The sequence below is a fragment of the Capra hircus genome, chromosome 2 (genome assembly GCF_001704415.2).
Source record: "Capra hircus breed San Clemente chromosome 2, ASM170441v1, whole genome shotgun sequence".
Taxonomy (NCBI): Eukaryota; Metazoa; Chordata; class Mammalia; order Artiodactyla; family Bovidae; genus Capra; species Capra hircus.
In genome coordinates, this window is record NC_030809.1 from 106,283,267 (window position 1) to 106,309,393 (window position 26,127).

A 26,127-nucleotide genomic window follows, 5' to 3' on the forward strand; every position below is an offset into this window, starting at 1 on the left:
TGGCAGCCCATCCAGTATTCTTGCCTAGAGAATCCCCAGGGACAGAGAAGCCTGGCAGGCTATAGTCCATGGGGTCACAAAGAGTCAGACACGACTGAGTGATTAAGCAGACAGCACAACTCTAATACAAGGCATGACATGACAGGTATCATACAGAGAAATCCAAATGGCAGAGCATGAGCGTAAAGAGGGAGCAGGGGCTTATGTCTATTGGAATAATTAGGGAGGCTTCATGAAACAGAAGTCATCTGAGCTAACATGAAAATATTACCGCCTCAACTTGGCAAGATCAAGTTAACTTGTACTTGAAATTAAAAAAAAAAAAAAAGACTTGGCTTACTATTTTTAAATTCAAATTCCCAATTTTCATTTACATTAAAAACTTCTTTAGGATTGTCTGGATTTATACACAGCCACTAGTTAATTACAGATGGGAAAACAAATATGAAATTTTGAGTAGCAGAATGAGTATCTCTAGAAACTCTTAAATTCCTGCTAGCAAATGCACAGATGTCAATGTCTGAATAAATTATTTTAAAATGGCTCACTTATTTAATAATTTATTGAACATAAAATTAGAGAATTATGAACTTAACGAGTATAAGCTTTGGAGTTGGACAGATAGTATTCTAAATACTTGATCAACCATTTCACAACTTGAGGGCTAGCACTCAGTGCCTGTGAAGCTTTTAAGTTCTGGTACATTGTAAATTCTTGGTAAATGTTGGGAACATGTATGCATGCTAAGTCACTTCAGTTGTGTCTGACTCTATGTGACCCTATATACTGCAGCTCACCAGGCTCCTCTGTCCGTAGGATTCTCCAGGCAAGAATACGGGAGTGGGTTGCCATGCCCTCCTCCAGGGAATCTTCTCACTCCAGGAATCAAACCCGCATCTCTTATGTCTCCTGTATTGGCAGGTGAGTTCTTTACCACTAGGGCCACCTGGGAAGCCACTTAATATCTTCATCATATATGAAAATGAAGTCCTAACCTCTGCATACTTCTACATTAATTTATTAAATGTTCTCTTTTTTTTTTTTAAACAAAGCATTGATCATTACACTCAAGCATAAGTTAAAATCTGAACCTAAGTCAAATCAGGAGTCATTAAGATTTTTAATCCAAGCAATGATTATAGTGTAGCAGAAATAAAGTTCTCGTCTATTAGTGTGAATAACCTGAAATATTAAAGATTCAATCCACGTGAAAGTCAACCCTGAAGTTGCAAGGGCAACTCCAAACTATTTTAACCAAGAATGACTGAGGAGCTAGGACACAGCACAGAAAGTTGATCATTTAAAGCTCCAAACCAAAAGATAAAAATAAGAAGACTCAATAATCCCTTTGGGTATTTATTTATCTGTTAAGAAAGGGCCATGAAAAATAGATTACCTATTCTGACTTAGCTCTACCTAAGTATTATATTCTGATGCAGATGTGCGTTGGGCTTTTAATATAGTTGGTGTCACATCTGAAAGGAGCTGGGGCCAAAGCGAGGGATTGGAGTCCTACCCCAAATATTCTCTATTATATTAGCCTATCCCAGAGCTAAAATAATTCCATTTTTCATCCCCCAAATGCAAATATTTTCTTCTTACCTTCCAAGTCACTTTAACCCAATATTAGTTTATGTCTCTGAACTGGGATTTACTCCAGAAAGACTTTTTCCTCCTTAAGGGAGGCTGGTTAAATTACATCCAGGTCCCCTCTGGAAATGGGAATTGCAGGGGCCAGACATTTTTCAGGATGAAGTAATATCAATAAGTAAAATGAGAAAGTATTTTTAATTTTGCCTATTTCATTATTTATCCACTCGTTTCATTCATTTCTATAAAGTTGTTAGCACAGTAGTTGCTATACAACAAAAACAAAACTAAATTAAGAGATGATGGACAACATCTCAGTAGGGAGTCAAATCAACTTGAACTAAAAAAATCTAGGACGGAATTTATGAGTGTTTATGTAACGTTTTATGAGTTAATTAATTTCCTCGAATCCTTTATTAATTCCTATCTCTTCAGGTTGTGGTGAATATGTTGCTAATTTGTATGAAAAATCCAGTGCCTGTCACAGAGACCCTGAAAACATGTTAGCTTTCTTTTCTTCTGTGTTGGAGTACTGATGGGTGAATAAGCATGCTGGGCATTATCTCAAAGGCTTCTCAGGTATTCTGCTTATTTGACATGCTGTCAGTTTGTTGACATGCTGATTTTAATATGAGGCAAAAAATTATGCATTGTTACTCATAGCAACTCTCCCTGAAGTAGATGCGTTTATACTATCAAAATTAAGTTCATCACATTTTCTATTTCACAAGACATTGCACTGTTCCTTATTTTGTCTGCTAGCTATCTTATCAAGAAATGTGCCCTTTTATTTATATCTTAAATCAAAATAACTTTTAAATGGACTTTATCCTGCCTTTTTTGACATCTTGATGGTAATTCTGCAGGTGCTGTGTAGCAAAGCATTGTTGGGAGAAAGTTAGGGAACCTGCTGATTTTATCCTGTACTGTCTCTTCTTTGTCAAGTTCAGTTTGGTTGTATCTGCTACTGTCTCAAAAAGGACAGTAACCTTCTCATTTTCTTGGTAGAATTATCTTTACAGCAGTTGTTTCAAACTCTCCCATTTCCTTGTTCCCAAGACTGACTCTCAAAGGACAACTTCCACTCCTGAAGTATGGAAAATATTGACAGTATTTAACATGCATTTCCTCAGATGTGCCTACATTTACTTCAACATACCTTAAATTCATCTTATTTGCCCTACAAGGCTCACACAGTAAGGCTTCTCTCCACTTTTCTAATGCAAATTTAAGCCGACTTGTGGTTTATCCCTTGTCTTTACTCAACCCTCTGTATTTTCCTCTCTGGGGATAATTTTTCTCCACTTTTAAACATGCTATTTATACCCTATGTAAAAAAGGTTTTCAAGGGACCTCTCTGGTGGTCGAGTGGTTGAGAATATGCCTACCAATGCAAGGCAACATGAGTCTGATACCTGGTCTGGAAGATTCCACATGCCATGGGACAACTAAGCCTGTGTGCCACAACTACTGAAGCCCAGGCTCTCCAACAAGAGAAGCCACTGCAATGAGAAGCCCACGCACCGCAACTATAGACTAGCCCTTGCTCGCCACAACGAGAGAAAGCCTGTGCACAGCAAGAAAGGCCTAGCACGGCCAAAAATAAATACTAAAAAACCATAACTGCAACGTTTCATTATTTTCTTTCTAAGTTTTCAATTTTCCTGTTGCCTTCAGTGACCAATTTTCTGATGGAAATTTCTTAAATTTCTCATACTTCCTCTTTTCCTTGCTGTCCATCACTATCTGGCTTTTAAAAAAAAATGAACGGAGTTAATTACAATGTTGGGTTAGTTTCAGGCATACAGCAAAGTGAATCAGTTATACATATATCCTCTCTCTTTTTTTCAAGATTCTTTTCCCATATAGGCCATTACAGAGTTTTGAGTAGGGTTACCACTCTCTTGCTTTGACTTCCATCAACATAAACTGCTAGCAAAAGAGTTACCAACTCATCCTCCTTGTTCATTCCAATAGTCTTTATCTAGCCTCAGCTTCCTGAGTAATTTTATGAGATATTCTCTTTCCTTTTTTTGGTTTTTGAATAGTGGAAAATTTTCTGATTTATGTCTTACCTCTCTGACCATCTTAGATTCTCCTTTCTCTCCAGCCCCCTAAATGAGTGGCTCTCGAAACCCTATAATTAGATAAGTGATTTTATATATTCCCATGGATTCAGCTGACACCTCCATGCAAATGCATTCTGGATGTATACCCAGGTCTTACTTCTCACATTGACAGTTATTTTGTTTCTATGAGGATGCACTTATGTCATGTCTAAAGGGCAGAACATGATACTGAACACTATTAAAAAAAATCAAGAGTATCCCAGTGACAGAATCAGTTTTGATGAAATATTAGAAAAGTACATATTCTGAAATATCCTACATATGCATTTTTAACTAAACATGTTTTCATGAGGTAGTTTTTCACTAAATTCCTCTTAATCTCAGGATCTGTTTGTACAAAAGAGGTAAAGAGAGACTGCACCATTGCAGGTACAATAAACTCACTTTTTTGTCTGCATAGTAAGGGTCCAAGTCCTCCAGGGGCTCTGACACCATGCCCGGAGGAATGTCCCCATAGATGAAGGGCAGCTGTTTGCCGGCTTCCAAGTCACTGCTTGGCTTTGGCCCTTCTTCGTCATCGTCTTTCTTTTCTTCTTTGGGTTCCTTTGCTTTTCCTTCAGCAATACGTTGTTCAATGAGGGCAAGAGACTGTTTTGTGAAGAAGACAAAGCTCTGAGGTCCCGGGGGAGGCAACATTGCCATCTTCTCATCCTGTATGTTTTATTTCCCCTTCAACTCCTTACATAAGAGGCCTAAGGAGAAATAAAGAAAGCCTTAACTGTTTGCCAGTCAAGGATGACACTTAGCAAATAATAATAATTATTATAGTAATAATAAAAAACAGATTCTAGTTTCAACTGCAATAAGTAATGTGTTCACATAATTACCATCATGTTGAATGGGTGCTTACTAAGTGACTATGCAGAGTACATCATGAGTAATGCTGGGCTGGAAGAAACACAAGCTGGAATCAAGACTGCAGGAGAAATATCAATCACCTCAGATATGCAGATGACACCAGACTTATGGCAGAAAGTGAAGAGGAACTAAAAAGCCTCTTGATGAAAGTGAAAGAGGAGAGTGAAAAAGTTGGCTTAGAGCTCAACATTCAGAAAACGAAGATCATGGCCTCTGGTCCCATCACTTCATGGGAAATAGATGGGGAACAGTGGAAACAGTGTCAGACTTTATTTTGGGGGGCTCCAAAATCCCTGCAGATGGTGACTGCAGCCATGAAATTAAAAGACGCTTACTCCTTGGAAGGAAAGCTATGAACAACCTAGACAGCATATTCAAAAGCGGAGACATTACTTTGCCGACTAAGGTCCATCTAGCCAAGGCTATGGTTTTTCCTGTGGTCATGTATGGATGTGAGAGTTGGACTGTGAAGAAGGCTGAGTGCTGAAGAATTGATGCTTTTGAACTGTGGTGTTGGAGAAGACTCTTGAGAGTCCCTTGGACTGCAAGGAGATCCAACCAGTCCATTCTGAAGGAGATCAGCCCTGGGATTTTTTTGGAAGGAATGATGCTAAAGCTGAAACTCCAGTACTTTGGCCACCTCATGTGAAGAGTTGACTCATTGGAAAAGACTCTGATGCTGGGAGGGATTGGGGGCAGGAGGAGAAGGGGACGACAGAGAATGAGATGGATGGATGGCATCACTGACTCAATGGATGTAAGTCTGAGTGAATTCCGGGAGTTGGTGGGACAGGGAGGCCTGGCGTGCTGCGATTCATGGGGTCGAGAAGAGTCGGACACGACTGAGCGACTGAACTGAACTGAACCATGTACATGACTTATTTTCCATGCCCTCTAATGAACTTTATTTAAGAACTTGAACTTAGTACTTCACGGATCTTAGTGACAACCTAATTAAAAATGCTTAATTCACTTTTCTTTTCATCTGTGCTTACTCTTAGTGCAACTCAACTTCCCTTGTTTAAAAATCTTTGTGATAGGACTTCTGATAGCACCGTTTTCCAGTTCTCCTCTTTCTGCATCACCTGATCCTACTCTGTCTGACATACTCACAGTCTCTGCTCCTCTCTCGTAAAGAAACTCATTTCTATAAAGTGAAGCGGTGGAAGATTGTTTTACTCTGTTTTATGCATTTAGGTTTTCTTATAATAAATACATGGGCTTCCCTGGTAGCTCAGATGGTAAAGAATCTGCCTACAATGTAGGAGACTGGGTTCAATCCCTAGGTCAGGAAGATTCCCTGGAGAAGGGAATGGCAACCCACTCCACTATTCTTGCCTGAAGAATTTCATGGACAGCGGAGCCTGGCGGGCTACAGTCCATGGGGTTCCAAAGAGTCAGGCATGACTGAGCAACTAACACACACACACACACACACACACACACACACACACTCACACACACACACTAAATACATGCCCTTTTACAAATCAGAAAACATTTTTTTCATTTTGAATTAAAAATGATTTAGGGAAATGTTTTAGAAGAACAAAGAAGATAAAAGGAATTTTGGAAATGTTTTGGGAAAGATTCAATTTTTAAAGTTAAAAAAAACAAAACTATGATAGGCACTCAAGTTATGACTTCCTTAACTGACTTACATGTATATACAAAACATTACAAAAAGTGCAGGAAAGAAAAATTTTAAAATTATATATTATTATTTTGGAATGTTCTAAATAAAAGAGCATAAAATTAACAGTTCTTATTTTTAAAATGATAGGCACATTATTTCATTGAGTCAAGGTAACTTCATAACTCCTCCACTGGGAAATAAAAATGAGTCCTTCTGCATTAGGATTGCCTGAGTGTTGGGATACACCAACTTCTAGTATGTCAACCCACTGTGAACAGCTTGAAAGATTGTGCATTAAATGATATCTTGATATACAAAGGGAGGATGAGATCTGCTCTTTTATTTTCCATTGTGAAATGTAAGAATTAAGCAAATCACAATAGTGACAACACAGGTTATATAGATTCAGAAAAAGAAGTGAAGTTCAGTTCAGTCGCTCAGTCGTGTCCGACTCTTTGCGACCCCATGAATCGCAGCACGCCAGGCCTCCCTGTCCATCACCAACTCCCGGAGTTCACTCAGAGTTGCATCCATCGAGTCAGTGATGCCATCCAGCCATCTCATCCTCAGAAGTGAAAGGAAGCTGAAACTAATTATTCTTTCTTTTCCAGATTTCTCCGCTTCCCATGTTAAACAAAATCAACTCTATTTATGTTTAGAGCAAAATGGATGACTCTTCCCCTTGAGCACAGTATAACAACCCTTATCAGTAAGTAGTATTGTTAGTCACTCAGTCGTGTCCAATTGTTTGCAACACCACGACTATAGCCCACAAGTGTCCACAGGCCATGGAATTCTCCAGGCAAGAATACCGGAGTGGATTGCCATTCCCTTCTACAGGGATCTTCCTGATCCAGAGATCAAGCCTGGGTCTCCTGCATTGCAGGCAGATTCTTTATTCTCTGAGCCACCAAGGAAGCCCTTATCAGAAATCTATGCATTTTTTTAAAGGTGGAAAACCAGTTTAAAAACAACATAAAAACAATCATTTTGCAATGTAAATTTATGTAAAAACTTATAAAGCAAATTTAGCTTTTCTGAAAAATAACCTTTTTATGTTTTATCACACAGCTCAGTCAGTAAAGAATATGCCTGCAATGCAGGAGACCCAGGCTCTATCCCTGAGTCAGGGATTCCCTGGCAGGCTACAGTCCATTAGGTCGCAAGAGTTGGACACAACTTAGCAACTAAACCACCACACACTTGAATCTGGGTTGTGCCATGGGAATGTCTTATCACATTTCTTTTTAACTCTGCTAACTCATATTCATTTAAAATAATTTTACCAAATAGTTAACCTGGGCATGTTTCTATATCAGATATATAGAGCTGTGAGAGTAAGGAGAAAACACAGCTTCTGTGTTTATGAAACTTCTAAAAAGGAATACCAATTGAGCCGAATCATACAGGCAAACCTGGTTTGACCATAGTAAAGGAGAATACAATTAGTTTAACTCACATTCTTTTTTTATATCTTGAATGTAGAAACAAAGATATCAGGAGAGAGGGTACCATATGTAAGAGGAAGTAGTGAATTCTCTGATTTAAGAACAAAATTTCAAACATTTCTGACAAATTCCAGGACTCTTTTAGTATCCTCTCCAAATATGCAGAACTAAAACCCTCTTATAAATAGAAGATATATAGCAATCATTCACGAGAAAGAACATGTTGAAAGCCATGAATGGCATAATTAGAAATAAGAACATATCTCTACCTGGATTCAGAATTATGGAATTTTATAATTATGGAAAAGAGCAAAGTCAGTCTATTCTGCTGGCCACAAGCAGCTACTAATATTGCTTTTGAACAAAATCCAAACAGTTAATGACTACATGTTTGCTGGCTTTTCTGGGTTTTAAAGTATTTGACTAAGATTATTTACTTCATTGGACTTCTCAGGGGTGCTGGTGGTAAAGAACCCACCTGCCAATGCAGGAGTTGTAAGAGATGTGGGTTCAGTCCCTGGGTTGGAAATATCCCCTGGAGGAGGGCATGGCAACCCACTCCAGTTGCCTGGAGAATCCCATGGACAGAGGAGCCTGGTGGGATGCAGCCCAAAGGATCGCAAAGAGTTGGACGTGACTGAAGCGACTTAGCATGCATGCATTCACTTACTCCATTGTTTCTATAAATTCAAACCAGTAAGAAGAAACATTTATTTTGATGGAAACTGAAGCTGAGATGACTTTTCTTTTTAAGAAAGTAGTGAAAGATAAGGAATATCTCAATGTGCACATTCAAAAGCAGGCCAGGGTGACTCATGAGAGAATGAATCATGACTCATCATTTCAGTACTAGGTAAGTACTCAAAAGAATTTAAAACATGTCGCCATAAAACTGGTACATGAATGTGCCTAGCAGCATTATTCTTAATAGCCAAATAGTGGAAACAATCCAAATGTCTGTCAACTGACAAAATGCAGTGTATCCACATAATGGAATATTACATGAAAATAAAAATTAGTAAAATATGGACACATGTTACAACACAGATGAACCCTGATAATCCCATGAATGTAGCCAGATCCAAAAGACAAAAGGCTGGATGGTTCCATCCCTGTGAAATGTCCAGAACAGTTACATCCTCAGAGACAAAAAGAAGGTTACTGTTGCCAGAGGCTAGCAGGAGGGAATAGTGAAAAACGACCATTAATGGTGATGGGTTAATGGTTAATAGGAATGAAGTTTCTCAGAGAGATTTTAAAAAGTTCTAAAATTAGATAATGCAATGATTGTGCAACTCTGTAACTATGCTATAAATCACTGAATTTACACTTTAAAGGATGATTTTTATGATAGGTAAGCTACACTTCCATAAAACTATTATAAACAATTTCTAAGAAAACTGAATCATGAAATCCATGAAAACTGTCCTAAGTCAAGAAAAGAGGTTTAGAAAATGGAAACAAATGCACACGTTCAACACCAATCTCTGCATAAGTCTCTCAGTATAAACACAGAATATCTTTTGGTGTAAGATTAATTTAGGAGAAGCTAATTTAGTTTTAGCACTTGAAGGCCAAGCCTGGTACAATTTATAAACCTGTGGTCACAAATCACTTGATTCCAGAAGTTAGTAGCCTTTTGGAAACTGCACTACCTCTCTCTGAGAAACAAGGTGGTAAGTGTAGTTGCCATTTGGGTTTAGGAGATTCCTCAACACTTCTAGAAATCATAAAGGTAAGGAGGGGTTACTTGTCCTGATTGACGTTAAGTGTACACATACTTGGTCTCCTGGGGGAAGAGATGGCTGAAGAGCTGGTATTTTTGTACATCTTACATTCAAATGGAGGTGTCACATCTTTCAAGAATTATTTGACAGAAGTTCCGGTAAGTAGATGTCATGAACCTCAGATATCCAATATTCTTCCAATATTGTTATTTTCTTTGTCCCTGTTTTTTCTTGTCCTCACTCTCTATTCATGCACATTCTCAACATACAGTTTACAAGTCACTAAAGTATATGCAAACAGTGAGGGTGGTGGGTGATTCAAGTCAGTGGTACCACAATTTTAGATACTTTCCTCAAGCTAAATTGAAGGAAGACGCTAAGCCCTTGCTTAACATGAGGGACTTGAAAAAAGTAAGTTAAAGAGCTTTGGGTCAGATTCCATAATCATCCTCTAGGTTGGTGGGTAGAGGGGAAATCACAGCCCCTTATCTGGATGATGGGAAAAAATAATGTGTACAAATTTTTGAGGGTAATTTTGCAATATCTATCAAAAGACTTAAATATGTTGATTGATTTTTATTGCCAAATAACTTCCCTTCTAAGAAAGTAACCAAAAGCAATAATCTCAGATGTCTTTAAACATTTATAAAGATATTTACTGCAATGTTTTTATAATATTGAAAAAGTGTAATCAATCCAAAAGTCTGTCAGGGTTTCATTAAAGGAAAAAATGAACATATAAAAGGAAACTGAGTGGCGTCTAAAGAGTGCTTTTAAAGACTATTTAACATATTTTACAAATCTTATAAAAATAACAGAATATAGGGTACACAAACAAAAACATATACTTATCTTTGTCTCAATTTTTTTAAATGTATTGAAAGTATGAAATTAAATATACTGTATATTTAATGAATGCTATTCCTAGCTGAAGAATTAGGAGTTATTTACTAATTTATTTATATTTTTTCAAATTTTAACATTAAAAATTTCATACTTTTTATAAAAAAAAAAGTATTTAAAAAAGAAGCACTGAAATTTCTTTGACCTCTGGTGGCTCAGTGGTACAGATTCCACCTGCCAATGCAAAAGACATGGGTTCAATCCTTGTGTCAAGAAGATCCTCTGGAGAAGGAAATGGCAACCCAAGTCTAGTACTCTTGCCTGGGAAATCCCAAAGACAGAGGAGCCTTGCAGGTTACAGTCCATAGGGTTGCAAAAGAGCCGAACATGACTTAGTGACTAAACAGCAACAAGATAGTTAATAAAGTTAGCCAATATTTATTCTTTCCTTTTTAGTTAATAATTTGAAAATACCATATTTCCATGTATTAATATCTATGGAAGTATTTATTCTGAGCTCTCTTCTTATTTTCTAGCTGTTACCTATGTACATACGCATCTACCAACTATCTATTTTTATCGTATACATCTTTCCAGTCAAAGCAATGTCCACTTCCAGTTCATGACAATGGTCTTATTCCATGTGTTTCTCACTCTTTGGCTTCTAAATCCCCACTGCATTGAAAACAAAGATGCACAGAAGGGAACCAACGGTTTTATGACATCACTGAAAATCAAAACAAAAAAAAGACACTAAAGAGTTTTCACAAAACTAAAGAGATAGTGATAGAGATAGAGATATAGACAGACTTCCCTGGTAGCTCAGACAGTAAAGCATCTGCCTACAATGAGGGAGAACCGGGTTCAATGTCTGGGTCGGAAAGATCTCCTGGAGAAGGAAATGGCAACCCACTCCAGTATTCTTGCCTGGAAAATCCCATGGACAGAGGAGCCTGGCTGGCTACAGTCCACGGGGTCACAAAGAGTCAGACACTGAGGGGCTTCACTTTTACTTTCAAAGAGATGGCAGATGGGATTACCCAAGAGAGGAGATAAGAGGAGAAGGCAAGGCCTAAAACACTCATCTGAGAATGTTCAAGAAACAAATACTTCTTTCTAGAACAGAAGCATAGAGTTGGCACACAAGCAAGTATGTCAGAAACCAAGTTGACTAACCAAGGATTATCAATTTAACAACCTGCAGGTCGCTATCCCACAATTTCCTCTATACTTCTGTATAAGGCAGCAGAATTCATCCTGGGACTAAAACCAAAAAGTTAATCTCTGAATTAACTGAGATAAGACCTCTAGGATGTCCATATTCATTTTAGGTGAAAGCAGAGTGGAGTCTGGGGAAAGATGGATTCTTCTTGCCCAGCTCTTCTGAAATGAAGCCAGTCTATCAACTCATCAGATACATATAGAGAGCTTGCACTCATCCTGCCCTTTCAAGGGAGTACTTATTTGGAAAATGGGCCTATATAAAGGCAGAAGAAACCCTGACCAACAACATTACAACCTTTTAATTATAACTACTAATATATAACTAAGGGTAAATTGGTAATCAAAACTACCAAACATGAAACTGAAGGACTAAGATGTACAGACCAAACTCTTAACTCCAGAAGAAAGAAAAAAGTAAACATAGGGGAATATTAAGGGTTTAAAATGAGCATTCCCAGAGAAATTTGAGAGGATAGAGAACAATATCAAGAATCCATAATATGAAATTAATGAGTCTTATTCCCTAACATTTTCTTAAATACTAATATTTCAAGACAGTAAGTACTTTCTCTATAGCTACCAAAAAATATTTATGTCAGAATGAAGGTATACTCCATTCTCAACGTAGGTATATAAAAGAGTCATGTGTATAACTTAAAAAAATACAATTTTCAGGGTTTATCAAAGCAATGCTGAAATAAAATTTTTCAGGGAGGGTTTAAGCTTATCTACTTTAAAAAAAATCATAAAATATTCATGTGACTTCTTTTAAGAACCATTTTTTTAAAGCAACAAAGTACTAAATCAAAACATCAGACTGGGGCTTCCCTGGTGGCTCAGTGGTAAAGAATCCACCTGCCAACACAGGAAACACTGGTTCAATCCCTGGTCCAGGAAGATCCCACATGTTGCAGAGCAACTAAGCCTGTGCGCTGCAAGTACTGAGCCTGCACTCTAGAGCCCAGGAGCCACAACCACTGAGCCCATCTGCTGCAACTAGTGAAGCCGTGCACCCTAGAGCCTCTGCTCTGCACCAAGAAGCTACCACAATGAGAAGCCTGCACACTGCACTGGAGAGCAGCCCCTGCGCATCGCAACCAGAGAAAACCCACCCAGCAACAAATATCCAGCACAGCCAAAATCACATACACTGTTATAAAGATTCAGACGAACACTGGAGATTAACGACCAGGTTTCATTATTTAATAAAGAAAACAAATGCAATTAAAACCACACAAAATTTTTTGGGTTCTGCTTTATTTGAACAGTAGGTAGTAGGAAGTAAAATATGAAAATGTAAAGTCTCCATGTTAAAACTGAAAAGGATAAACATAAATTCCATTCAATAGAAACAACACTTTTTTGAACTCTGAATCTCTATCATGCTCAGTTAAAGGAAGAAGACTTTGGAATGAGGTGGGGAAAGGAGGAAATGAAAGAGGTTGAACAAGAGAAGGAAGACAATAAACAAACCAAACAGGAAAGGAGAGTGTAACAGGGGGAAAAGGGGAAAGACTAACAAAAATACCCTAAATCCCTTAGCTCTCTTCTAGCTACAAACTCCAAGATAATAAAAAGCAAAGCAAATTCTTTGCATATTAATTTTTATTTTTCATTCTCAACATTTTAAGCATCACTCATGCTGTATTCCCTGTAGCTCAGCTGGTAAAGAATTTGCCAGCAATTCAGGAGACGTGGGTTCAATCTCTGGGTCAGGAAGAGCCCCTGGAGAAGGAAATGGCACCCCACTCTAGAGTTCTTGCCTGGGAAATTCCATGGCCAGAGAAGCCTGGCAGGTTGCAGCCCAAGGGATCACAAAGAGTCAGACACGACTTGGCAATTAATCCACACGTTGTATTACTCATATCGCTTCATCACTATTAAGCGTGGAAATTTCAGTTTTGTATCCTTTATTCTCTCCATTTTCATTTGAGGTAAGCAATGCTCCTCCTAGGAGTGTCCCCCACACTCATTCATCCTTCAAATCTGTGGTCTCTCACGTGAGCTCAGATAATGTTTGCTAAGCAATAAGCATGGAGAGGAATAGCTAATACTGTTAAAAAAAAAAGTTACCTTTAGCCTTTCCAAGTATGTCTTTTAAAAAGCTATTCTTCCATGGTGACTATAGTTAATAATACTGTATTACAGGTTTGAAAGTTACTGAGAAAATAAACTTTAAAAGTCTTCATCACAAGAAAAACAAATTTAACTATGTATGACAGATGGTATCTAGACTTCCTATGGCGATCATTTCACAATGTATACAAATATCAAATTATTATGCTGTATATCTGAAACTAATTACAATGTTATATGCCAATTATTCTTCAGTTAAAAAAAAGCTGATCTTCAACTTTCAGGAATAAATGACAACACTGCAGGAAAAAAAAAGATATTAAAAGAAGCATGTTTATCAGCTTAAGAACTAAAGCGTTAGTTGTTCAGTCATGTCCGACTCTTTGTGACTCCACGGAACGTTAGTCTGCCAGGCTCCTCTGTCCATGGAATTCTCCAGGCAAGAACACTGGAGTGGGTAGTCACTCCCTTTTCCAAGGGATTTTCCTGACTTAGCGATCAAATCCAGGTCTCCTGCACTGCAGGCAGATTGTCTACCATCTGAGCCACCAGGGAAGTCCTTAAAACTAAAGGTACACGGTAATTTATGAATGCTATTTAGGAACATGCACACTTTTAAAAAAAATAGTTGTTCACTTTATATAAGTTTCTCCAGTTTCTTTTCATATTTGAGTTTCTATAAGACATTGAAAGTATGGCTCAGTTTCCAAAATGTAAAGTATAAAATGGACAAAAGCTTTCATGAGGTGTACTTGCACTCAATACAGGAAAACGTGAACTGCTTTCAGTAGCTCACAGATCATTTCATCATCTTGACCTTTCCTATCACAATCCACATTCTATGTTTTACAGCTATTAACTCCATACATATGACTTAACTTCTCTGAGCCTCAGGTTCCTAGTTTGAAAATGGGGTTAATAATCACTGCCTCAAAGAGTGGTTAGGACTGGAATGATTAAGTGTACATAAAGAGCATAGGAGAGAGTTTTTCATATAGTAACCATAAATGGTGCCATTAATATTATTAACTTGTCTCATTCTTTCATTTAAATTTCTTGCTGGGGTCAATTTCATCATACATTTGTAACTAAGATCTATTAATTATGATCAACTTGAGGATATTTCAGTTTATAGAAATATATTATTAGCCTGTAATACTTTGCCCACCTGATGTGAAGAACTGACTCATTAGAAAAGACCCTGATGCTGGGAAAGATTGAAGGTGGGAGGAGAAGGGGACGACAGAGGATGAGATGGTTGGATGGCATCACCGCCTCGACAGACATGAGTTTGAGTAAGCTCCAGGAGTTGGTGATGGACAGGGCAGCCTGGTGTGTTGCAGGCTATGGGGTCGCGAAGAGTCAGACACGACTGAACTGAAATGATTAGCCTCTTAAGCATAAAACATAGCTCATATATTGTATAACATAAGTAGAGATTTGATTTAGAGAAGTAATTCAAGTGCAAGTTCAAGAGCTAAAAGTCCTAGAGTTTGAATCCTAGGTTTTCCAGAAACTAGGTATGTGATCTTGTATATTCAGTTATGCAGCCTCTCTGAGCCCAAAGATGGCAAAGCATTTATAAAAGAACCAGTTATTTTATAAAACATAATGTTAAACAGTACAAATATCCCTAAGAGGCATTTTGATTACTCAGAGATTTAGACTGCTACTGAGTTTCATTTAAGCAAATCTCCATTACTTTGCCCTGAACTTTATATGAAGATTTGCAAGATATTTTTTATTTAGACAAAGTTAGGTGGTTCAAGAGCTATCATTAAGATTTTTTCTTTTTTTTTTTAACTTAAATTTGTATTTGTGAATAGACTCGAAAGGAAATGAATTCTACCACTTGGTTCACCTTCTAAGAAGCACTTAAGTATATAGAGTCTCTGAACAGAGACTAAGAACGACCTCTTCCTTCAAGCAAAGAAATATGACAGTCTCTAGAGAGTTTTAGGGACTATAGGTACTTTCTATGGCTCTGAACATACTGTCTCAAAAACTGGATTTTTGTTGTCATATATTAGCCACAGCCATCAGGAAGCTGTTTGGGGGGATTCCTTTAATCTTCAGAGTCCTCTGAAGCCCTTGCCACAGAAATAACCTCTGAGAGTAAGAAGGGCATGGGGTCCCATAGATATTTGCAATCCAAATTGGGACTCTCACAGAAATCACTGAAGTAAACCCCAAACCAGTTCTTAGTGAAATGACTGAAAGGGGAAAATGTCTGTGCCCATTAATTTATGCTGACAAAGGCCTCAGCAGCCTGTTTCCTTAGTGCCTTGGCAGGTGCCTAATATTGGGACTCTCAACTGCAGTTCCCAATTGTTTTATTAATGACAGTATCTAGTCTATTGTGGTTCAGGTAGCATATGTATATATTTTGTTCATATAACTTTCTAATGAGAGTCGGGCTTTTGTAATGGTAATAGCATATTTTGTCTTACACATGCAATATAGATTTAAAAATACAGTTATTCTCTTGAAATATTTCCTATGGAAATCCTTTAGCAGTTAGTTTCATTTGACAGCTTTCAATATTTCTTGTAGAAAGAAACCACCATTTGAACTTCCTGTTTCTTTCGTTGTGATTAGACAATTAAAGATATACTTACTCATTTCAAGGAGCAGGAGAGTAATTATATGCTCAAAATTCTTTCATAATCTCAGATTCTGTTTTATATTTCCTCACTGAGTTCTTACCTATCGTTAACTTAAATTTATATAAAAGTAAAATAGGTTCAATAAACCATTTTGAAGATCTGTCAAAATCTGAATCAACTTCAGTCATATCTAAACTATTTAAGACAGTGGACAAATGTAAAAGTAAGTAAAATAGAATGTTGTATTATGCATACTGTTGTCAAGTGAAAACCTTCTTTGAAACTGCCACTTGTCCGGAAACAAATCGGTAATATTTTCCCACAGGTAAGATTTTAGCTGGAGTACCAATTATTTTTAAAGCTTTCTGAAGGCACCATACACAAGCACATTAAAGAGCAATTTAAGACAAATCACTCCTCACATCAACAGTGATAACATGTTGATAATATGCTCACTTGATATATGATGATCATGGTACTTTACTTGTATAGTCGTCCTCCCCAAAACTTTGATCTAAATCATGAGGAAAAACATCAGAAACTCTCAAGTCAGGGACATTTTACAAAATGCCTGACCAGTACTCCTTCAAATCATCAAAGTCATCAAAAACAAAGCAAGTCTGAAGAACTGCCATGGCTTGTAGACGCTTAAGGAGACATGATGGTAAAATGCAATACTGGTAATGTGGGCAGGATCCTGGATGAGAAAAAAGACAGTGGGGAAAAGCTAGGGAAATCTAAGTACAGTAATGGCATTCTTTAATAATAATAATGTATCATTATGGTTTCATTAACGCAACAAATATACCATAACAATGTAAATTGTCATTAATATAGTAAACTGAATATGGTTTACATGGGAACTCTGTACTACTTGAAAAATTGTTCCGTAAATCTAAAGCAATTCCAAGATCAGTAGTTCATTTAAAACAAGAAGAAATCACAGGTGTAAAATTATACTAATAACATTAACAATGTCTCAGTAATTTGATTTTATCAAGTAAATACACTGCTATTATTTCGAATGTACCTGCGATAATAGATCTACAAAACTGAACTACTTGAATTAAAATGGGCTATAATTAAAACAGAAAAATAATGTTTTACACAGTAAAGATAGCATAGATTTAATAAATATGGGATCCATTAGAAATGCTGATCAATTTTTAAGTTATTATACTTGGGAGGTAATTTTTATAAATGTGCCCTCTTGGGTAAGGAATAAGCTTACAATTTATAAATACAGAACTTGACTGGAGTCACAATGTCTGAGCCCTAATTATACTTGAGATCATTATGACTAAATAGGCTAAAAAATTCATCTACAAGGGATTCATGTGTGTTTTCTTTTAGAATAAGGTCTGGGTCAGGAAGATCCACTGGAGAAGGAAACGGCAAGCCCACTACCGTATTTTTGCCTGGAAAGCCCCATGAAGAGAGGAGCCTGGCAGACTATAGTCCATAGGGTAGCAAAGAGTCAGACACAACTGAAGCGACTTTGCACAAACCTACAAGGGCAATTTCACTCACTCAGTAGTGCTAAGTATGTCAAATAACTTCTAAGTTGTTAAAATAAGGCTTTATTATATATCTTTATGATGATACAGTTAAGTTACAAAAGGCTCTGTTTCAATTTCTGTATTACTTTAGAAACTGTAGGATAACACTGTGATGAAAGAAATCTGACTGCAAATTCTCATTTTACTGACATCTAAACACGTGATAGCTTCCCAGGTATCTCAGTGGTAAAGAACCTGTGTGCCAATGCAGGAGACGTGGGTTCAGTTCCTCGGTTAGGGAAGATCCCCTACAGAAGGAAATGGCAACCCACTCCAGTATTCATTCTGGAAAAGCCCATGGACAGAAGAGCCTGGTGGCCTAGAGTCCATGGGGTCTCAAAAGAGTGAGACACGACTTAGCAACTAAATAATAACAACAAACACCTGATAACAACAAACAAGGCGACAGGCAACTCTGGCTATCAGGGATACACTTCATTAACCATTTCTTACAACCAAAGTGCTCTTTTGCCACCATAGCATTAAAAACATTTGTTTGGCTGACTCGCATCCCAGTTGTGGCATGAGGGATCTCCGCTGCACCATGCAGTATCTTTGACTGCAGTGCAGATCCTCTAGTCATGGCAGGTGGGCTTACCTGCTCTGCAGTATGTGGCATCTTAGTTCTCCAGCCAGGAACCGAACCAGCATCCCCTGCACTGCAAGGTGGATCCTTAACCACTGGACCACCTGGGAAGTCCCACCACCAAAACATTTTAAAAGCCTCCCCTATGTTCAATGACATCCCCTTTACAAATTTTCTATTCATAAAATCCAAAGTCTCATGACAAAAGAGAAAGTCATCCTCAGGGGAGACGAGAGAGGCAACCTTCTAGTATGACTGTCGTGATACAAGCGCTCTTTGATGAGACGAAGTTCTGCTCTACCTCTTTGCTCCAAAGGAAACATGTGGATCCTTCCTACACCCAGCTTCAGCACATGAGAGGGAAACCTAGACCATATAGATCCTAACTGTCAACAACAAGGAAGATGAAGGTGAAACAACTCGAGATAAGAGGACTTGCACATTCATCAACCAGTAGCTCTACTATTTAGATAAGAAACGGAAAGCTGCTGGACGGCTAAATCTGGAGAATACAGAGGAAAAACAGTAACTAAACCAGATGTGGGGCAAGTACTGGCTGCTTTCTGAATCATAATTAGAAGGCCTCTCAATAGCTGTTCATTTTACTCATGCATGAATACCTGATAGGGGCTTTCTAGGTGGCGCTAGCAGTAAAGAATCTGCTAGATAACATCACTGGAGGAAGGCAATAGACAGATATGCCCTGGGTGTACAAATCTGGTTCCATCCTTGGCAGAACTGTGGCATTTATACAGCAAAGCAAAATATTCTGTCAAGATTAAATGCTGCGTCACATCAGACACCAAGACATAAACCGTAAGACATAAATCGTAAGAGATGTATATGCCTATCTTCCTCTTGAGACATCATAGCGAGGTGAAGTTGCTCAGTCGTGTCCAACTCTTTGCATCCCCGTGGACTGTAGCCTACCAGGCTCCTCCGTCCATGGGATGTTCCAGGCAATAGTCCTGGAGTGGATTGCCATTTTCTTCTCCAGGGGATCTTCCCAACCCAGGGATCAAACCCAGGTCTCTCGCATTGTAGACAGACGCTTTACTGGATGGGCCACCAGGGAAGTCTCTTGGCTCAGTCTTGTCCCACTCTTTGCAACCCCATGGACTGTAGCCTACCAGGCTCCTCCATCCGTTGGATTTTCCAGGCAAGAGTACTGGAGTGGGTTGCCGTTTCCTTCTCCATGAGACATCATAGAACTTACCAAAAGAACCAGAGAGAACTCGTTTGTAATAAAATTTTCCTCTTTCAAGAACCATGTGAGACTAATTGTCTTGATGAGTGTCAACGTACGCAATCTTGGTATTGTGTGCTTTGCTCAAAGATACATGTTATAGTTGCACAGCAGTACTAAAATAAACATAAAGTGAAGTGAGTGAAGTCGCTCAGTCATGTCTGACTCTGTGACTCCATGGACTGTAGCCCATCAGGCTCCTCCATCCATGGAATTTTCTAGGCAAGAGTACTGGAGTAGGTTGCTATTTCCTTCTCCAAAATAAACATAAGCAGAACTTAAAACTTAAGTTCTTAAGGTTTAATCATTTTAACTGCTTCTTTTTACTATAATCTACTTTTAGTGTATTACCTTTCATACTTGTGTTAGCTTTTCATATTATATTATTTCCCAGTTCACTTATCAAGTTAGACAGTAGGCATAGTCGGGATCTAAATCACTTGGGAATTCTCTGAACAACAGTATTCCAACTACACAGATAGAAAAGCACCACAAATTATCTATTACTTTGGGGTGGTGGTGGTTTAGTAACTAAGTCGTGTCCCACTCTTGCAACGCCATGGACGGTAGCCAGCCCGGCTCCTCTGTCCATGGGATTCTCCAGGCAAGAACACTGGAGTGGGTTGCCATTTCCTTCTCCAGGGGATCTTCCTGACTCAGGGATCAAAACTGAGTCTCCCGCAATTCAGGCAGATTCTTTACTGACTGAGTTAGAAGGGAACCCCTCTTTGGAGAGAAAGGGTTACCAACTGCTACCATAAGACAAATTCAAATATAAAATGATACTTTATTGAAAAGTCATACTACAGAGGTAAAATGCCTTCCTTTGCTTCAAGAAAAGGAAGGCATAAAAGGTATATCTATTCCAACTGACTGCATATACAGATCAGTCTTACACAGTCAGATATTAATTTGCTTCATTTTTTCACCTCAAAGGAAATTACAGATATGTCTATGCAGAGAAGTGTGTGTATGTGTATATGTATATGCATTTATATCCAACAACCAATCTTTCTTCTTAACTGGGGTGAACAGGGATGTCCCTTTGAGAGCAGTGGTGATGGAACTTGAGCCTTTACCTCTTACTGTAAAAATCTAAGGTGAATTATCCCTCCTTCCTACTCTTGTTAGAATAGTGAGGCCGCATCTGCTAAGTTGATCCAAATGGACTAATTTTCCCTTTACTTTTACTCTGGACTGAGTGAAGCCAAGATGGAGGAAGGTCAAACTGGAATTCCTAGGTGCTTGACCTGCCTCCTGAGAAATCTGTATGCAGGTCAGGAAGCAACAGTTAGAACAGGACATGGAACAAGAGCCTGGTTCCAAATAGGAAAAGGAGTACGTCAAGGCTGTATTGTCACCCTGCTTATTTAACTTATATGCAGAGTACATCATGAGAAATGCTGGACTGGAAGAAACACAAGCTGGAATCATGATTGCCCGAAGAAATATCAATAACCTCAGATATGCAGATGACACCACCCTTATGGCAGACAGTGAAGAGGAGCTAAAAAGCCTCTTGATGAAAGTGAAAGAGGAGAGTGAAAAAGTTGGCTTAAAGCTCAACATTCAGAAAATGAAGATTATGGCATCTGGTCCCATCACTTCATGGGAAATAGATGAGGAAACAGTGTCAGACTTTATTTTTGGGGGCTCCAAAATCACTGCAGATGGTGACTGCAGCCATGAAATTAAAAGACACTTACTCTTTGGAAGAAAAGTTATGACCAACCTAGATAGCATATTCAAAAGCAGAGACATTACTTTGCCGACTAAGGTCCATCTAGTCAAGGCTATGGTTTTTCATGTGGTCATGTATGGATGTGAGAGTTGGACTGTGAAGGAGGCTGAGCGCCGAAGAATTGATGCTTTTGAACTGTGGTGTTGGAGAAGACTCTTGAGAGTCCCTTGGACTGCAAGGAGATCCAACCAGTCCATTCTGAAGGAGATCAGCCCTGGGTGTTCTTTGGAAGGAACGATGCTAAAGCTGAAACTCCAGTACTTTGGCCACCTCATGCAATGAGTTGACTCATTAGAAGAGACTCTGATGCTGGGAGGGATTGGGGGCAGGAGGAGAAGGGGACGACTGAGGATGAGATGGCTGGATGGCATCACTGACTCGATGGACGCGAGTCTGAGTGAACTCCGGGAGTTGGTGATGGACAGGGAGGCCTGGCGTGCTGTGATTCATGGAGTCGCAAAGAGTTGGACACGACTGAGCGACTGAACTAAACTGACTCTTTGTGCAACTACAGTGAAGTCCAACTGTGGCAGAACTGTCCAGTAGTTCTGTCCTGGACAGATGAGTCTGCAAATAGCCTCTGGCCCTCCCATTGGTCTTTTCATTTCCCCATACAGCTTGTCCAGATTCCCAAAGCTGTCCAGTGACCATGTGAGAACCCAGAATCTTCCAATAAAACTCCTTTTGGTGTGAGAGAGCCAATGTTTATTTCTCTTGCTTTCAACTAATATTCTTGCTTAATAAGGGAAAATTACTTCTGACTCACTGTGTGGAAACTAGGTTATGAAAAGAACAGGCTAATTTTAGACAGGGCAGTTTTGCTAAGTGATTAAAATACTTCAAAATTAAATTTTCTTTTAAGGTTACATTTTTAGTAGAGTATAGTTTTTCATCCTCAGGAAAGTCTGGGACAAACAGGAATATTGTGATTATGAGAAATATAAAGATAATAAAGTAATTTAAATAATCATAAGAATGCTATATTATTTGATCTTAGCCTAAACTAGTGGTTTGGAGAAGGCAATGGCACCCCACTCCAGTACTCTTGCCTTGAAAATCCCATGGACGGAGGAGCCCCATGGTAGGCTGCAGTCCAGGGGGTCGCGAAGAGTTGGACATGACTGAGCGACTTCACTTTCCCTTTTCACTTTCATGCATTGGAGAAGGAAATGGCAACCCACTCCAGTGTTCTTGCCTGGAGAATCCCAGGAACCGGGGAGCCTGGTGGGCTGCCGTCTATGGGGTCACACAGAGTTGGACATGACTGAAGTGACTTAGCAGCAGCAGCAAACTAGTGGTTCTCTGAACAGGCAATACTCCCCTACTCACTACTCAGGTAAAGTTGCCAGAGTTAGCAAATAAAATAATGACAACATTCAGTCAAATTTAAATCATTTCTAATTTTTTTATGCAATTATGGAAAAGGTCAGTTTTCATTCCAATCCCAAAGAAGGGCAATGCCAAAGAATGTTCAAACTAACACACAATTGCAATTATCTCACATGCTAGCAAAGATATGCTAAAAATTCTCCTAGCCAGGCTTCAGCAGTACACGTACCATGAACTTCGGGATGTTCAAGATGAATTTAGAAAAGGCAGAGGAAGCAGAGATCAAATTGCCAACATTGCTTTGGATCATAGAAAAAGCAAGAGTGTTCCTGAAAAACATCAACTTCTGCTTTATTGATTACGCCAATGCCTTTGACTGTGTAGATGACAATAAACTGTAGAAAATTATTCAAGAGATTGGAATACCAGACCACCTTCCCTGCCTCCTGAGAAATCTGTATGCAGGTCAAGAAGCAACAGTTAGAACCAGACATGGAACAATAGACTGGTTCAAAATTCGGAAAGGAGTACATCTGTATACTGTCACCCTGCTTATTTAATGTATATGCAGAGTACATCATGCGAAATGCTTGGCTAGATCAAGCACAAGCTGGAATCAAGATGGCCAGGAGAAACATCAATAACCTCAGATTACATAGATGACACCACCCTTAGGGCAGAAAGTGAAGAGGAACTGAAGAACCTTTTGATGAAGGTGAAAGAGGAAAGTGAAAAAGCTGGAATAAAACTCAACATTCAAAAACCAAAGTCATGGCATCCGGTCCCATCACTTCATGGCACATAGATGTGGAAACAATGGAAATAGTGAGAGGCTTTATTTTGGGGGGCTCCAAAATCACTGCAGATGGTGACTGCAACCATGAAATTAAAAGATGCTTGCTCCTTGGAAGAAAAGCTATGATCAACCAAGACAGCATATTAAAAAGCAGACACATTACTTTGCCAACCATGGTCCATCTGTATGGATGTGAGAGTTGGACTAAAAAGAAAGCTGAGTGCTAAAGACTTGAATTTTTGAACTGTGGTATTGGAGAAGATTCTTGAGAGTCCCTTGGACTGCAAGGAGATCCAACCAGTCCATCCTAAAGGAAATCAGTCCTGAATATTCATTGGAAGGACTGATGCTGAAGCTGAAACTCCAATACTGTGGCCACCTGATGCAAAAAATTGACTCATTGGAAAAGACCCTGATGCTGGAAGAGACTGAATGAGGGAGGAAAAGGGGATGACAGAGGATGAGATGGTTGGATGGCATCACCGACTCAATGGACCTTAGTTTGAGCAAGCTCTGGGAGTTGGTGATGGACAGGCAAGCCTGGTGCACTGCAGTCCATGGGGTCAAAGAGTTGGACACAACTGAGTGACTGAACTGAATTCCTTATACCCATTTTGAGATAAATAAAACATACACATAGAGCATGCTTACTTTAAAATTTCATTCATAGTATATCTAAAATTATCAGTATCTAAATTATCCATATCTTTCTTAAATATTTCCTTGGTGATTTGGCTTCCATTTACAGCTCCTTGTTTTGCAGAATTTTCTTATGTAAAATTTCTTGCAATTAGAGTCTATGTTGCATTTACATTGTAACATATCTGGTATAGTGTTCACATCCACTTATTTCATTGTCCACTGAACATTCATTAATGAGAAAACATGGTCAACATCAGCCTTTCAAGCTGAAATACTGAGCACATATGTACATAAGGCCAATGACTCTGAAGTCATACGGCTGATTTCTTTGAAGTGTATAATACTACCTTTCATGACATAACTTGCTTTTGTATTTTTTAGGACTGTCATCTCTCTTGATCTATGACTTTTTTAAATGTTGTCTACTGACAAACAAACACTGTCTTGAATTTTTAACCTCTTTTTCTTTGACTACAGATGGTTCCAGTTACCCCATTCTGGAAGAGTGTTTAGCAACATTCATAAGCAAGAATGAAATTCTTCAAGAGATAAGAGTCATTTCAAAATACAGTCCTAATACCTGCCATAATAATCATTCATTAGAAGATGGATTTCCCCCCACTTGTTCTTAAGTAAAGTTGTCCCTTTTATTTTATTTTATTCTTTTTTAAATAATTTTTTAATTGGAGGTTAATTACTTTACAATATTGTATTGATTTTGCCATACATCAACATGAATCTGCCACAGGTATACACGTGTTCCCCATCCTGAACCCCCCTCCCTCCTCCCTCCCCGTACCATCCCTCTGGGTCGTCCCAGTGCACCAGCCCCAAGCATCCAGTATCATGCATTGAACCTGGGCTGGCAACTCGTTTCGTATATGATATCATACATGTTTCAATGCCATTCTCCCAAATCATCCCACCCTCTCCGTCTCCCACTGAGTCCAAGAGACTGTTCTATACATCTGTGTCTCTTTTGCTGTCTTGCATACAGGGATATTGTTACCATCTTTCTAAATTCCATACATACGCGTTAGTATACTGTATTGGTGTTTTTCTTTCGGCTTACTTCACTTTGTATAATAGGTTCCAGTTTCATTCACCTCATTAGAACTGATTCAAATGTATTCTTTTTAATGGCTGAGTAATACTCCATTGTGTATAACTTTTAAAAACAGCCTTGGTATTTAAGGAATAACATTTTCCTTATTTTTTTCATTCAACAAGTTCTTTTAAGCAGCAGAGTACTTCAATAATACTTTCTTCTCTGCTTTCAAACAGCATAATCGTACTGTAAAGAGATACTGAAAACTATAAACAGGAAATAAGTAGGCATCACTCGGAGTTATTTAAAAAGTCAACAAGAATTTGTGGGGCCTCTTCAGAATGAATGTATGATTTCAGTGCTTCAAATAGTCAAGGACTGTCTCCACTGCATTTGTTAGAGAGCCACTAGCTTTCAGAATGCAGGAGAACTGAAAAGTAATGAATGCAAACAAAACTACAAAAATCATTCTGTTTGAGCAGAATCTTAAAATAAGAAAACAATTTCATGACGATTACATTACTGTCAATATGGTGTTTCGTCGCTAAGTCATGTCTGATTCTTGTGACCCTGTGGACTACAGCCCACCAGGCTCCTCTATCACATGGTTTTCCAGGCAAGAATACTGGAGGGGGTTGCGTTTCCTTCTCCAGGGGATCTTCCTGACCCAGGAAATGAACCTGGGTCTCCTGCACTGCAGGTAGATCCCTTACCGACTGAGCTAGCAGGGAAGCCCTCACTGTCAATATAGAGGACAGCAGATGTAGCTCAATATGTAAACTATGGCAGATCCGTCAACACTCAGAAACTCATTTAAGCTTTGCTTCAACTTTGCATAAACAACACACCTTTAGGTAAACATCCACCAAAATATGAGTGTACCACAATCCACCTGCTAATGACACAAGAGATAAGGGTTCGATCCCTGGGTCGGGAAGATCTCCTGGAGTAGGAAATGGCAACCCATTCCAATTTCCTTGCCTGGAAAATTCAGTGGACGATGGAGCCTGGCAGGCTACAGTCCATGGAGTCACAAAGGGTCA

At 38.7% G+C, this 26,127-nt stretch overlaps 1 protein-coding gene across 1 annotated transcript in view; it reads right to left on the bottom strand.

The window, feature by feature from the left end:
* SCN9A (sodium voltage-gated channel alpha subunit 9) overlaps positions 1–26,127 on the bottom strand; it is a 161,426-nt gene that overhangs the window by 86,695 nt on the left and 48,604 nt on the right. Inside the window, exon 2 of the mRNA XM_018064047.1 lies at positions 4,104–4,411. Within this exon, the coding sequence (XP_017919536.1) occupies positions 4,104–4,361 (258 nt within the window). The 5' untranslated portion in view covers positions 4,362–4,411. The remainder of the gene's footprint in view (positions 1–4,103; positions 4,412–26,127) is intronic.